Below are 15,919 nucleotides of genomic sequence, written 5' to 3'. Positions count from 1 at the left end.
ACAATCCCAGTGTAGCTTTTTCTGCCCATGATTCCTGTCGCTGTGCTTTTGCACCAAAGACATCCCAAGAACTCTTTCTTGACCGTTTGATTCCAGAACCCAATGTATGTCACATTAATTTTACTGGGTTTGCTTTTTGTTTTTTGCAGGTTTGACTTTTTAAGATTCCACGTGTAGGTGACTTCATACAGTACTTGTCTCTCTCATTTAGTGTAACGTGCTCAAGGTCCATCCATGTTGTTGTGAATAGAAGAATATTCTCCCTTCTCATGGCTGAATAAGAGTCCATGGTATATGTATATCACATCTTTTGTATCCATTCATCCAACGATGGGCATTTGGGTTTTTCCATATCTTGGCTATTGTGAATAATGCTGTGACAAACATGGGTGTGCATAAACCTCATCAAAATCCTGTTTTCATTTCCTCTGGGTATGTACCCAGAAGTGGTACTGCTGAATTGCACGGTGGATCAATTTTTAATTTGTTGAGGAACTTCCATGTTATTTTCCATAGCATTCGGACTACTGTACATCCCCATTAATAGTGTATACAGGCTCCCTTTTTAACACATCCATGTGAACCACTGTCTTGTCTTCTTGATGATAGCCCTTCCAACTGGTGTGAGGTGATATCTCACTGTCATTTTGATTTGTACCTCCTTGATGATTAGTGCTGCTGAGCATCTTTTCATGTGCCTGTTAGGCATTTTGATTCCTCTTTGGACAAATTTAGTTCTTCCGCCCAATTTTTAACAGACTGTCTGCTCTCAAGTTTTGTTAGCTCTTTATATACTTTGAATATTAACCCCTTATCTGATATATGATTTGCAAAAATTTTCTATTCTGAAAGAATTCTTTTGAATATTAAATCTCTAGTTATACATTTAAAAAAAAAGCCTAACATCACAGTGTTTATTACAACCAACTGATCTCTTAACATATCACCTCTAAGCAGAGGCAAAAACAAAGTAGAAACAACTTGCACTGTATTGCTCAAAGGAGATGATCCAATTGAAGTTATTCACCCAGAAAGAGCATTTGATAGGCTTTTTAAAAAGTGTTTATCAAGTCATGCCACTCCCTTGTTAAAAAAAACTTTTTTTTTTTTAAACGTTTGTTTATTTTTCAGAGAGAGACAGACAGAGTGCAAGCAGGGGAGGGGCAGAGAGAGAGAGGGGGACACAGAATCTGAGGCAGGCTCCAGGCTCTGAGCTGTCAGCATAGAGCCCAACTGGGGGCTCCAACCCACAAAACGTGAGATCATGACCTGAGCCAAAGTCAGATGCTTAACTGACTGAGTGACTCAGGCACCCCTAAAAGAGCTTCTAACTCATCAACCTGGCTTAGGAGTTCCTCTGCAAACTCTCTTACAATTTCTTTGCCTTTATTCTGGCTACTCTTCTTGCATCTTGCCATCAGCTAGCTACCTTAAGATTTCAAACAGGCCCTGCTTCTTCCTATCTCAGTTTTGGTAAATGTTGTGTCTTCTAATGGAAACATGTTTCCCTGTCTGCCCAACTCCTACTTTTCCTTCAGGTTCTGTTTTACACGATTACCTGATATGAAGTATAAGTTCACCCATCTCAACACCTAGTTTTTCTTGTTTGAAGCACTCAGCATTTTTAAACGATATATTTACATTAATCTAATTATAGTCTGTTTCTCTCACCAAAAACTCCAAAAAATCAAGGGCCACATTTTGTTACCCACCCCTTCACTAGACACAGTATTTATTTCGGTGCTTAGGAGAGTAGCAATAAAAATATGTTGAATAAATAAAGTGAATAGAAACATTCTGATGAGATAATTAGTAAAATTATGAAAACATGTTTATGAAAGCGGTCTGAAAAATGGAGAGGAATTAAAAAATAAAAGAGTTTGGAAACATTATTTATCAGGAAAAAATAATGAAGTAGTCTGCGAAGGGTAAAGGGAGTTTTACTAAATTTCTCTAAAGATGTAAAAAATATTATAGTACATTTTGATGACATGTTTTCTTCCCACTAAAAGCAGGAGAAAAAATAAATTTAAGTTAGAAGTTAAGAAACAATATCTTGCTATTTTTATAAATAAAGTTTTACTGAAACATCACCATGTCCATTTATGTTCTGTGTATGGCTGCTCTTCGTACAACTGCAGAGCTGAGGAGCTGAGATAGACTACGAGCCTGTAGAGCCAACAATGCTTACTATGTGATATCATACACAAAAAAAGTTTGCCAACCCCTGGTTTAAGCCAATATACTAGAAATTTCAATAAGCATAAAAAAACAATTTCAGATCACCTGATCTTAAAATATAGAAAGGGATGTAAGAAAACTCTTTCTGTTCAAAGTGTTTAGAAATAAAAGAGAAGGACATCAATGTGGGTTAACGGACGAGATCTGAAGGAAAGAAGAAAGGATTTTACTTATCTACTGAAATATCTTCTACCTTAATCTTCTACAGAACAAAAACGAACAACGGTTTTACTAAACTGAAATTAATAGATTTGAATCTGAGTAGCATCATAATATGATTTGTATTTTTGCACTAAGAAAAACAAAAATGTACAGTTGGCCATGAGAAAGATGGACCATTATCTTCAATTAAATGTTATGTAACAAACTATAACATCTTTACTAGTGACTTAGGAAAAGCAAAAAGCACCTGATGAAAAATGCAAAGAAATTTTAAAAAAGGGAGTATCCAGAGATAAAGAAATCGTTCTTTATCAAAATACTGACATACTGACAAAAAGGACATTATTAAAACACCTGGTCCACTTGTAGGGATAAAAGTTATTATGCTATTAAAGTCCATGATAAACACTTTAATTTTGTATATTAACTATAGAAAAGCTACTTACTGTTCTCTTAAACTGTTCACTTGATTTCTGTCTCTTGACAATAGTAACAAATCAAGTCATACTAACAACAAAAATTTAGGAAGATATTAATTTGAACCATTTTAGAAATGTCTTTTTTAAAACTGCCCACCTGTAGCTGAATTAGAAGCCCAAAGGACCAATTATGTGTGTTTTGAGAAGAGTTTAAAAAAAAAAAAAAGGGTTAAGCCTACTTTTCAAACATGGATATAGTTTAAAACTCAACTAGAGTTTTAAATACTAGTGATCAAACATATCAGGGGGAAGCAAAGTAATCGCTCAGTGTGTCAAAAAGATCGTAATGGTAACATTAACATCTAGCTTTAGCTTAAGTCAGTCATAGGCTCAAACTTGTTGGGTTTAAATTTGTCATGTGAAAGGAAGAAATAGCAGTGGATAACAATACCTTGCTTTAAAGTACAGTGCAAATCAGCATATGAGTGAAGAAAGCATTGAACCTGACTCAGAACATATAATGAAACCCTATTAATACAGGCTCATATTTTCTGCATTTGGCTAAACTATGAGACAAATTGTATTACCTTCAAGGTAACCAACACATACTGGAAACAAGACATTTAACTATACTGATGGCTTCTAAAGCCACTGCAAATCCTGTCCTGGGTCCCCCAACTCAAAGAAGTTTCATTATGGAATACAAGCAGGGGAATCCTTTTAGCTAAATGTTCAGTTCTCATGCTAGCAAATAATGACAGAAATTTGCTATTTCTAAAACAACAAGAACATCAACGACAGCAACAAAAGAACTACCCAGTAGGAATGGAGTGAAATAAATAAGAAAGGATTTTAGAGGAATATTGAATTTGAGCTAAGGAATGTTAAAAAGTCAAACAACAAAGACTAGCTACTCCACAAAAGTAACAGTAATCACCCCTCAGCTCAAAGAAAAAGGGAAAGAAGATAAAATGCTTGAGATAAAAATCTTCTAAGTTCAGTAGTATAAAAGAGACCTCTGTTTGCAGAGGGCATCATCGAATAAATCCTGAACTACAGTTTTAGTCCTGGATTCCTATTCTAGAATCTTTCTTCAAAGTATTAAAGTGATATTAAAGCATATTCAAGAACTTTTTCTTTTACATAAAACCTAGATGTACTGAAACACATGTATAACAAAAAAGAATACTTGGCAGTCTAAAATTTTTGCAGTATATAAAAAATTATCTTTTATATTTGAGGGCCACAAAAACTCACTTGTTTTAAAATACATTCATTTTAGGGGCGCCTGGGTGGCGCAGTCGGTTAAGCGTCCGACTTCAGCCAGGTCACGATCTCGCGGTCCGGGAGTTCGAGCCCCGCGTCAGGTTCTGGGCTGATGGCTCAGAGCCTGGAGCCTGTTTCTGATTCTGTGTCTCCCTCTCTCTCTGCCCCTCCCCCGTTCATGCTCTGTCTCTCTCTGTCCCAAAAAAAAATAAACGTTGAAAAAAAATAAAATACATTCATTTTAGGAAGTTAGGATACAAGTGAGAAAGAAAGAAATGACAAGATTCATAGTTCCCTAACCTGACTTTGAAGTTCAGGAATGGTGCCCTCAGGTCTTTTGGAAGTCTCCCCCACTCTGGAGACCAAGAGTTAGGTAGAACCGTTCATAAAGTGAGCATGTGAAAATGAGTTATTTTAGAGGAAAATTTAAAACTAGAATGGATGATTGGGGGAGGAGAAAGAGTGAGAAAATTATACATATGAATTACTTCTTTTTGCTTCATCCAGGCTCATTTGCTACACCACCAGACTCAATTGAAAATAGTAGCAGCTTTTTATAATAAGAAAAATTATATAGCAACAGGTACATGGGGGCAAAAGTTTTAAACAGTGATAGTGAGTTAATAAGATAAACAAGTTAATACAAGTGGTTTTATAAAGTAAGTATTCTGAGTCAGTGAATTTCATTTTACTACTGTTAAGTATTTAAATAGGAAGAGACCTGGGAACTGTTCATATAGCACATATAAGATGAAGGATAATGCTTTCTACTCAACCTCAATGATTATACGTATTAAAAGGACTGAAAATTGTTCTTACCATGTAAGATTCTGAAACGCCATACATAAAAAAGTTAATCCGCTACTTCAATGAAAAGACAATAAACTGATTTAAATTTGTCTAGTTAATAAAAAAATTTTTTGAAATTAAAAAAAATTTGGTCAAATATTTACTTGCATAGGGTAGTTTACTTATAATTTTTAATTATATGATTAAGGAAAATATTAATAATGTTGCACATAAATAAATATTTCCAGGTACTATTTTCTATATTACCATCTAATATTCCATTTTTGTGAAGTCATCAAAATAATATTTTGAAAAATAAATAATGTGGTGGGGGTGAAGGCTCATGTAACATTTAGAGGAAAATAAGAGTATAAAATGATATATACGAGTTCAAGAGTATAAAAATACTTAGATATTACTAGAAAGAAATAGATAAAAAAGTTAAATGTTTATCTGCGTGGGAACATTCATGATGAAGAATTTTTACCTTCTTTATACTGTTTCTATGTTATGCATGCCTGTGTGTGTGTAACTATTTTAAGAAAGCTTCATATGAATGTACGTTAAAGATTACAGACTGTCTAAAGGAAAATCACATAATAGGTCTAAGAAAAACAACACAGAACACTCACCATCACATGAAAGGGAAACATAACTTCCTAAGTCATCAGACATGTGCCGCATCACATTTTTACCCCTCTTCAGACCAAGGAAGATCCAATAATCTATTGCTGCTCCAAGAATTCCTGTGAGTAAGTAGGCGAGTTCATGTTTGAAGACCTAACATTAAGATGGGACAAATATTAGTAATGCATATTAAAATAGATGTTTTTTTTTTATTAGTGTTTATTTCAAATACTTGTTGAGGCAAACTTAGCTATTTAAAATTAGAGTACGCTAACACTAAAAGGTGTTCCTGAGAACCGCAGCAAGCTAATTCCCTCTCTCCATTTTCTGCCTCTCCTTCCTCCCCCTATCCATATCTAAATCTTTATATCCATATGACAAAACCGCTAATAAAACAAAACCTCCAGTACTTATATACAGACAGCTTAGAATAAACTTTTAAACTATCATTATTCAACAGTGTCAAGTGCTTTACTATGGCAGTAATTCCATTAAAACATGGAGGAGATATCCGGCTTCTGTGGATTTCTGTTAACAGGAATACAGAGATATTAAAAAAAAAAATAGACTTAGCCATCCCTGTTTATATATAAAATTAAACTTTCCATTTCTCCATATGGCATACTCCAGAAAAAGACTTAAAAAACACAATGAATAAGAACTTTAGCAAACAAGATTGTTGTAAAGAAACAGATTGGTTAAAATTCTATTTAATAAATTGTATCAAGTTACATTACCTAATTTAGAGATGTATAGGAATCAATTCTTAAAGATGAATATTGTTCTATATTATCACTTCTAAACATTAAATTCCTATAAAAAATAAAGCAAGCATACAAACTTTAATTACAGTAAGTATGCTTTACCCTAATGTGGAAAATCTCTAATTCACAAAATATGAAGGCAAAGAGGTATAAAAATATTTTTAAACACTTTTGATTTAAAAATTAACACTTTTCCACAATGACATTAAAACTAGTTGAAATTCCTTTACTTTCGGTATTTGTTCTTTAGGTGGGTTGGATGTGTGAAAAAAAATGCCAAATTAACAGCTGGGTACAAAACATGTGAAAAGATTTTAATAAATAAATGTTATAGTATCCAAATAGATGGTAAGTGCTATGTTCCACAACTATACTAAACCTAATATGGGGTTAAGGGCAGAGAAATCACGAACCATCAGAGACTACTGGATTTCTTTCTCCTGCCTTCAGCAGACAAGGTTCCTACAGTATAAAATATTTCGTAAGAGTACCATCATTCCTTATTATAAGAAGCTATTACTAACTTCAAAACTAAAGTTCTAGTTCTGGTTTGTTGTGCAAGCAGCACATACACCAGGCCTGCCAAAACAGTGTTTACTGAGGAAAAGCCCAGAGTCAGGGTGCTTAGGTAGGTGTGCAAGTTCCCTGTGGCTCTATCACACTGTATGGCCGTACTGCATTAAGGCAGGGCTGGACATTAGAATGTGAGAGAGAGACTATGAAGAATGGGGCCGAGGAGATTTTAAGCTGCATGGTTAGGGAAGCACTACCCTTCCTGTAATATCATCAGGAGCCTCAACACAGAAGAACCTTGACCACAGCTCGATGCTGCCAGGTCAGGATTCATGACTGGGCATCAGTACCACCCTCTCGCCCACCCTGATTAGAGGGCTGTGTTTAAGTCTTGCAGTTGCAGCTGTGTGACCCGGGCAGCTAGCAGTAGGACTGGCTGTATCAGCAGGCGGGAAAGTACCAACTCCTCCCCTAGTACCCTGGTAGGGTCCGAGCCATAAGCTGACCACAACTCACTCCCTTAGGCATTGAGTCTTAGCTAGTCTTCAAAGTAGTTTGCAGGAAGCCAACTCTTGACTTTGTAAAGCCAACATGGAGATAATCACTCTGAGCAAGTTTTATTTCTCAGGGTTCAACTTATCAAGAGAACATAAAACAGGACAGTGAGAATCTACATTTGAACTAAAAGTTGATCATATCAAGATCCATGCTGCAGAATGTTCCTTGCAACAAAATGTTTATCTGAATGTCAGCAATGACATTACTTAGGAAACTATCAAGAGATTGGCAAATTTTGATTTCGCAAAATATTCTCCATCCCAAGAGTAGAATAAATCAGGATCACTTCAGATCCCTAGTCATAAGGCTCTGAATAGGGAAAAAGGAGGTTAGCCCACAGAGCTAAGTCTCATGTAAAACCACAATCCAGCACTCCATCAATTAAAAAAAGACCCCACAAAATCAACCAGTTGGGACCTTTCTCTTTCCTTACACAAATGTATGTACACATGTACTTGGTACCACAAATTAATTTTGATAGTGCCTATTATCCAATTTACCTTGATACTACTGTTATTAAATAGAGACAGGTAGTACTTTTAAGGAATTACTGTAGCTTCTTTGCCATGGTAAGAAAGATCTTGTTAAAATTATTCTTACCTGTGTGACATTAGCTAAGCATCCATACTACCACATATTCATTATAGTAAATTTTTATACAAAAAGACACTTTCAAATCAGGGTTTTGGACCCTTTCACGTTATATTCTTATCTATGCCACTCACTGTCACCACAGGGCCAAGATATTGCGCTATGGACTGTACTCACTGTGACTTTAACAGTGTATAAATAATGCTACCAATTCTAACAGAGTGAATATATATGATTTAGAAGGAGATTAGTGAGAATATGGCAAATACATCATCAAGGGAGACAAGCTTTCCTGGAATATTGAAATGTTTGCTAAAGCTGAAAGAACAGAAAACCCTGAGAATTAACAAACAAATGAAAGATAGACATGATCTGCACATGACATATATTTATCTTAGAATCCCCTTTCTAATGTGTTAAAGTCTATTATCAGACATTTTGTCAATACAGTTCTCTAGTGTCTCTATTGACTGCCAGTACAAGTAATTTCCATTGAATCAATCAATTTGGTGATCTTCCAAAAACCGACTAGTGTATCATGTAGAACAAACTACAATCTTGGCCTTCCGACTCCCAGGTTAGGGCTTTACATAATATCCCATGGCAATAGAAGACACATGGCTCCTCTAGTACCTCTGTCAGAAAGATGCAAACATAATACACATAATGTGCCTCTTCCTGTTTAAAACACTGGCATCTGAAGCAAGAGAAAGTATGTTGCAATGGAGACTTGGCCCCTAGTCAAGACTTTGCCCTAACAAGCTGTGACACCTTGAAGAAGTTCCTTAAACTCTTTAGCCTCAATTTCCTTATTTTTAAATACAAAGTAGCTTCCATTTCTACCTATAATAGTAGGGTTATCATTAAATAGCACTTAAAGACATCAGAAAGAAAAGTAGGACTAACCACCAAGCTTAGCAAAATTTATACCTCCCTCCTAACCTTGACACAGCTCACCTCTGCTCTTTGCCAAGGAAAGCCCAAAGCTTTCTCAGATTAATGACAATGAAATTCACTGCCATTGTGTCACTCTGCAACACTTGCTGATTGACATTATGACAAAACAATATTAGCATAAACTGAGGACTTCTGTTTAGCTAATGACTTAAATTGAATGCTTCAACTCAGCAAATCAAGAAACAAATGCTTTATAGTACAGAAAATGATGTCTGTGAACATGCATGGAATTCTTGAAATTGGAAACTGCCAAAAAGATTTAATTAGTTCAAGAAAGAATTCTAGCAGATAAGGTAACACATACACACAAAAACCAGTTTATATGAATTTACACAATTCAAATGTTAAATAAAATATTAATCTGTCAAGTTTAAAGTTTAATCTGTCAAGTTCTAATATTATAACCGATGCTACAACTGCAATGCTTCACAAAATGTTTAATTTATTTAAAAATCTGAACAAAAATCTTTAAGTTAAATACGGGTAAATCTGTTATTATTTACATCAGCATTTCCTGAGTAAATTTCTATCTTTGACAGTACTTTTGTAAAACTGTGAAAATGTCAGTGTTATTATTATTTTCAGTTATAAATGAGTAATTTAATCTATATAACCCAAATGGATAAAAAAGAAATGCTCCATAATAAGAAAATATTTTCTATCCCTAATGATTCTATGATCTAAAAAGTACATAAAAAGACAGACAGTAATTAATAAGAATGTTACCAGTTTTTTTTTAATTTTTTTTAACATTTATTTATTTTTGAGACAGAGAGAGAGCATGAATAGGGGAGAGTCAGAGAAAGAGGGAGACACAGAATCCGAAACAGGCTCCCGGCTCTGAGCTGTCAGCCCAGAGCCCGACGCAGGGCTCGAACCCACGGACCGTGAGATCATGACCTGAGCGAAGTCGGACGCTTAACCGACTGAGCCACCCAGGCGCCCCAGAATGTTATCAGTTTTATCTTAAAAGTATTACAGAAGTATTAAACTCAACTGCCGATGAAGTATCATTTTATGTTGACTAACTTATACACATGTATATAACCCTATTTTTTTTTTTAACCCTGTTTTTTTAAATAAGACTACTCACTTGGTTATTGCCACATAATACAACTCCTTGGTCACAGAGACAAGCAATACTCGGAAATAATTCTCCCTTTTTAATGCCAAATTAAAGAAAGTTTGAGGCCTTTAAAAGAATTTTCTTTTTTTAAAGCCTCAGGTACCACCTAAACAGAATTCTGAAAGACCAGTAAGGGCTTCCATTTCTGATAATAGAGGCCTAAGTAATTCAAATATATGCTGTTAAAGAAGAAAACTAAAAATGTTGAATAAAATAGGTAAAACATCTTCCGGAAACCTATTAAGAAATTGCTAAGTCAAGATCTAGGAGAAGGTAAAAAGCCAAATGAGGCACTCAAAGCTAGATGACTTTACCCTAAGGACACTTGTTGAATCCAGAGAAAGAGCTGAGATACAAAACTGTGGTTTTTGGAGCCCAGAGGAAAAGGAGTATAAAAGCCATAGCCCAAGGCCTAATAAAAACTGTATTTGTAGCCCTGTACTTCACTTGGGATTACCCAGAAACCCTCAACCCTGGCAACAGAAATTCTCTCCAGAGGAAGATATTCTGTCTTTGTCATGTTATTGTTTTTACAAATAATTTTTCAAATGTGATTTATGGCATATAGTAAATGATAACTAGCTCATAAGAGAATATATAAAACACAAGAGAAGTTAACAGGAGAAAACAGGTAGACTTACGAAGCCTTCAGATATGCAACAGTCAGTCAAAGACTATAAATTTACTACTGCCACGTTGAAAAACGAAAGAAAACCTTGAATATTTTGTAGACAACCAGAAACCATAAAAACACGTCATAGTAATTAGGAAGTAAAAACGTCTAAAACTGGCAAAAATACAAAACGTAAAAATGCAATAGTCATGTTTAACAACATATTAGACACTACTGAAAAGAGACTAGTGAATTAAAAATTAAACGAAAAGACACTACCCAGAATGCTTCACAATATGAAAGACCTGAAAATCTAGATGACAGGGAAAAAGCACAGAAGATACATGGAGAAAGTATAGTAAGTTTAATTGGAACTAAAAAAAAGTAGAGCAGAAAAAGTCAGTCAGAGGAAATATGAGAAGAGAAACTATGTAAGAATTTTCCTGGAGAAAGAATAGACTTATGGCCATTTGACACCAGAATTCTCCACCTAAAAACTATGCATCATCTACACAAACAAATGGTTAAAAAAAAAAAAAAGAAAGAAAGAAAAAAGGAACAAATTTACAAAGTAGATTCAGAAGTATTAATTAAGGCAATTACTGAATTTGACTTAAAAGTGACAGAGAGGAATTTAAAACAATGGGGAAAACATACTGTTTACTCTGATCTTACATGGACTCGAAAAGTAAAGTTCAGTTAACTTCACATGCCAGAAATACAGGGCTCATTTTTTTAACTATAATTTACATTAGAAATTAACAAAAAAGCACAAACAAACATATCCATTAATCATAACAAAAATATATCCATTTAGAAGTTTTAAAGCATATTAAAATGCTTCTTGAATCAAAGAATTCATAACTGACAATAAAAAAACATTGGGGAAAAAAAAAAACACTAACAGCACACTGAAGTATTAAAACCTGTGAATAAATCTCAATCTGTAGTCAAAGGCAATTTATTTTGAGTATATTAGAAATAAGGACTAAAAAGAAAATAGATCCAAATATTCAAGATATAAAAGGAAAGAACTAAAAAAATTATGAACAGCTGAGAGACTCTTAATGACAGAGAACAGAGGGAGGTGGTGGGGCATGGGCTAGTTGGGTGATGGGTATTAAGGAGGGCACTTGTGATGAGCACTGGGTGTTATATGTAAGTGATGAATCACTGAATTCTACTGCTTAAACCAATATTGCACTGTATGTTCACTAACTATAATTTAAATAACAGTCTGAAAAAAATTATAAGCAGAAATCAATGATATTAACACACAAAAAGCAGACAATTAAGTCCCAAAGGCAGATTATTCTCAAGAGAAGAAAGGTGATAAATGGTTATTATGCATCCAAAACATGGCACAGTATGTTGCAATGCACCTTACATATTTCAGTGCATTTAATTTTCCCAACTACCCTTCAGATAGGTAATACACTAAAATCACCGTACTTTAAATTTCTAATGACAAGCAAGATCTACTTATGAAGAAATAACTAACAACCACAAAGGTAGTTTTAAAAACAAGTAAAACTTTCTATTTGTACACACAAAAAATTGTATGGACTCAGTTTTTAAAATCATAGGTTCCGTAAGAATTGAAATTGTACAAAAGTAAAAAATCTAGAGTAAGTGAATTCAGATATCTTAGCAGTAATGATCAAAAAACTGTCCCTAGCTACTACACCCAGATGTAAGATGATGAAGAAACCAACTTCTAAGGATCTTTTACAATAAAACCTAAATGAACAGAAAACAATGATACATTTGGAGAGATTTTACTTTTATTCAAACTGTTCAAAGAATAAAGACAAAAGATATGTAACTCAAAGATGTGCTTTTTCATAGGTCATTATTCATTTGTAAATCAATTCTACTTACATCATTAGACTTGCATTTTTCCTTGTGAGAATATATGGTCCACTCCAAAAGCATATTTACTGGTTTGGTCAAAAGCCCAGAGGCCTCATTTCCTGACCAAAAGATTTCAAGAAGAATTGCTTTTCCTGTTATTTTCAGACTCTGAGAATCTGACCAGTCATACAACCTAATGAAAATATGAATCAAAGTATATTTTTATGCCAACTTGATCACTATAGTCATTAGGCATAATATCTTTTGCCATAACACAAAATGATCTAGTGATTTCTAAATATAGAAAGGGTGTAATATATAAAGATTTTAACAAAATTATAATAAAGAGCACAATACAAAAAATGGTCATAATTCAATATAATGATCAAAAAACACAAATAGTAATCTAACTGCATGTCTTAGAACATACACAAAACTTATCATGGATATTACAGATTCAATGTTAAAAAACCCAGTAGAACTTCCACTTAGGTATTCCATTACTTAAGAATTAAAAAATACATAAACCCTGAAAAATATATGAAATTTTACCTATCCAAATGTCTAAATTAGTGAAAAACAAAAATGTGAACTGAAGCCACATAAAGAACATAAAAAACTTTACTGAAAGACTATGTCTACAACCATGTTTTAAAAACAAATCTATTTTAAACTAGAAAACAAGGTGACTTTTTAGATGTACATAAATTAGAAAAATAATACATAAAACAATATAAATATAGAAAAATTTTTCTTTATGATTAAACTTACTTTTGGCTCAGATGTCGCACTTCACTTTCCACTAAATTAAAGAAAAATTTGAGCAGGGTCAGGTGGAGCACCTTACTGCCAATAATATTTTTCGAAATTTGATGACAAAAACTTTCATTGTAAAGACAAGACCTGAAGAACATGAACCCAATAATTTGTAACATACATGCAATTTAATGAATATTCTGTGGACAAAGTATTTCTTTGAGAGAATTATTAGAAATCTAATGAAATTTGCTTCAACAAACTATAAAACTAATCAACAATATTTCATTAGTATGTTTTCTTCCTTTAAAAAGTAAACCATGTCAAATATCTCATGACATTTAATTTTTAGTAATACAGATCTCATTTCTGTTTGTAAACGACTGTAATATTTAATAGCCAAATGGTACTCTATTCTTTATTTCATTGATAAAGACCAAAAAATTATGTATTTCATTAAACACTTTCAATTCAGATGATAAGCTACAGTCTCTTAGAATACTTTCTATAGTCCTCTTCTTACTCAAGATTATTTGTTGTTATTATCTAGTAAAATGAAGGTCATTTAAGGCTATTTTTTAAGAGTTTAAAAAATTTAATATTGGGGCACCTGGGTCATTCTGTCGGCTAAGCATCTGACTCTAGATATCGGCTCAGGTCATGATTTGGTTTGTGGGATAGAGCCTCCTGCCTCCTGTTGGGCTCTGTGCTGACAGCACAGAGTCTGTTTGTGATTCTTTCTCTCCCTCTCTCTCTGCGCCACCCCCCCCCGCCCCCATACTTGGGTGTGAGTGTGTTCTCTCTTAAAATAAATAAATATGCATTTTTAAAAATTTAATATTTTCTTTTCATCTACTATAGCCGTACTGTCCAACAGAACTTTCGGTGATGATGGGATATGTCCTGCTGAACATGTGAAATGTGCAACTGAAGACTTGAATTTTAATCTTAAATTTATTTATTTATTTATTTTAATTTTTTTAATGTTTATTTATTATTGAGAGAGAGAGATAGAGAGAGAAAGAGCATGAGCAGGGGAGGGGCAGAGAGAGGGGGAGACACAGAATCCGAAGCAGGCTCCAGGCTCCGAGCTGTCAGCACAGAGCCCGACACGGGGCTCGAACCCACAAACTGCAAGATCATGACCTGAGCCGAAGTCAGTTGTCAAGCAACAGAGCCACCCAGGCGCCCCTAATCTTAAAATTAAATATGGTCACATGTGGCTATTGGCTACTGGGTTGGACAGCAAAGTTGTATAGTTTTTTTTTTTAAGAGGGTGTGCAATTACTCAGAAGTCTAGGACTAAGAAATCCTACGTAACAATACTTATAATAATGTTCCAAATTTATTATCAATTATATAAACAATGTACTTGTAATTTTCTACCTGTCTCCACCTTCCCATCTTCTTTTTGAATACCACATTGTCAGGTTAGGAGGGTCATGAATGACTGTTAAAATTTAATTTAACAATACTCAAATCTCTTCTAGAAGATGTTCTATGCCTATATAATTAGTCTATCTGAAAAGTGCCAGAGCTGGACACGATAGTATCTTTCATTTAAAAAAAAAAAATTGAAAAAAATTAAAAAAAAACCCAAAAACATATTTTAGGGAATATTTCAAATATATTTAAAAGTAGACTAATATTATCCAGCTCATCTATATGTCTACCACTTCCCTAAACACCTTCTTTCTGACTCCCAATGAACCCAATTGTTTTGAAATGAAATCTGGGTATTTGTTTATTAAAAAGTCTACTTGTAATTCCACCTCCTATTGTATCAATTAATTGATCTGAACATTTATTAAGCATTTATTACATTCCAGATATTGTATAAGACTAAGGATAGAGATGTTTAAAACTGAGCATTTAAGTGAAGAGATGGGAAAACATTATGCAAATGGAAGCAAAAAGAAAGCTGGGGTAGCAATACTTACACCAGACAAAACAGACTTTAAAACAAAGACTGTAACAAGAGACAAAGGACACTACATAACCAGAAGGGAATAATCCAAGAAGAAGATATAACAATTTTAAGTATTTATGCACCCAACATGGAAGCGTGAAAATAAATAAAGCAACTATTAACAGACATAAAGGAAGAAATTGATAGTAATACAATAGCAGTAGGGGACTTTTAACACCCCATTACATCACTGGATAGATTAGACAGAAAATCAACCAGGAAATAGTGCCACTGAATGACACATTGGACAGATGGATCTAACAGATATATTCAGAACATTCCATCCAAAACCTACAAAATACACCTTATTTTCAGATGCACACAGAACATTCTGCAGAAAAGATCACGTTAGGCTACAAAAAAATCTCAACAATTTTAAAAAGATTGAAATCATATCCCGCATGTATTCTGACCACAAAGTATGAAACTAGTAATCAACCACACACACACAAAAAAACTGGAACACAAATACACAGATGTTAAATAACATGCTACTCAACAATGAATGGGTCAACCAAGAAATCAAAGAGGAAATAAAAAAATACATAGAGATGAATGAAAATAAAAATATAATGGTCCAAAATCTTTGAAATACAGCAAAAGCTGTTCTAAGAGGGAAGATTATAGCAATACAGGTCTATCTCAAGAAGAAACATCTCAAGTAAACAACTCAACCTTAAACCTAAAAAGAACAACCAAGCCTAAAGCCAACAG

General features: G+C 33.9%; 1 protein-coding gene across 3 annotated transcripts in view; it reads right to left on the bottom strand.

The window, feature by feature from the left end:
* SLF1 (SMC5-SMC6 complex localization factor 1) overlaps window positions 1-15,919 on the bottom strand; it is an 81,716-nt gene that overhangs the window by 20,113 nt on the left and 45,684 nt on the right. For all 3 annotated transcript variants that reach the window (XM_003981155.5, XM_045040136.1, XM_045040145.1), the window contains 3 exons: window positions 13,252-13,383; window positions 12,508-12,673; window positions 5,510-5,657 (listed from right to left, as the gene is read on the bottom strand). In XM_003981155.5, coding sequence (XP_003981204.2) covers window positions 5,510-5,657; window positions 12,508-12,673; window positions 13,252-13,383 — 446 coding nt within the window. The remainder of the gene's footprint in view (window positions 1-5,509; window positions 5,658-12,507; window positions 12,674-13,251; window positions 13,384-15,919) is intronic.

Source organism: Felis catus, chromosome A1, assembly GCF_018350175.1.
Source record: "Felis catus isolate Fca126 chromosome A1, F.catus_Fca126_mat1.0, whole genome shotgun sequence".
NCBI classification, from domain to species: domain Eukaryota; kingdom Metazoa; phylum Chordata; class Mammalia; order Carnivora; family Felidae; genus Felis; species Felis catus.
Note: the sequence above shows the minus strand (reverse complement) of the source record. Positions and strands in the feature narration are given on the sequence as shown.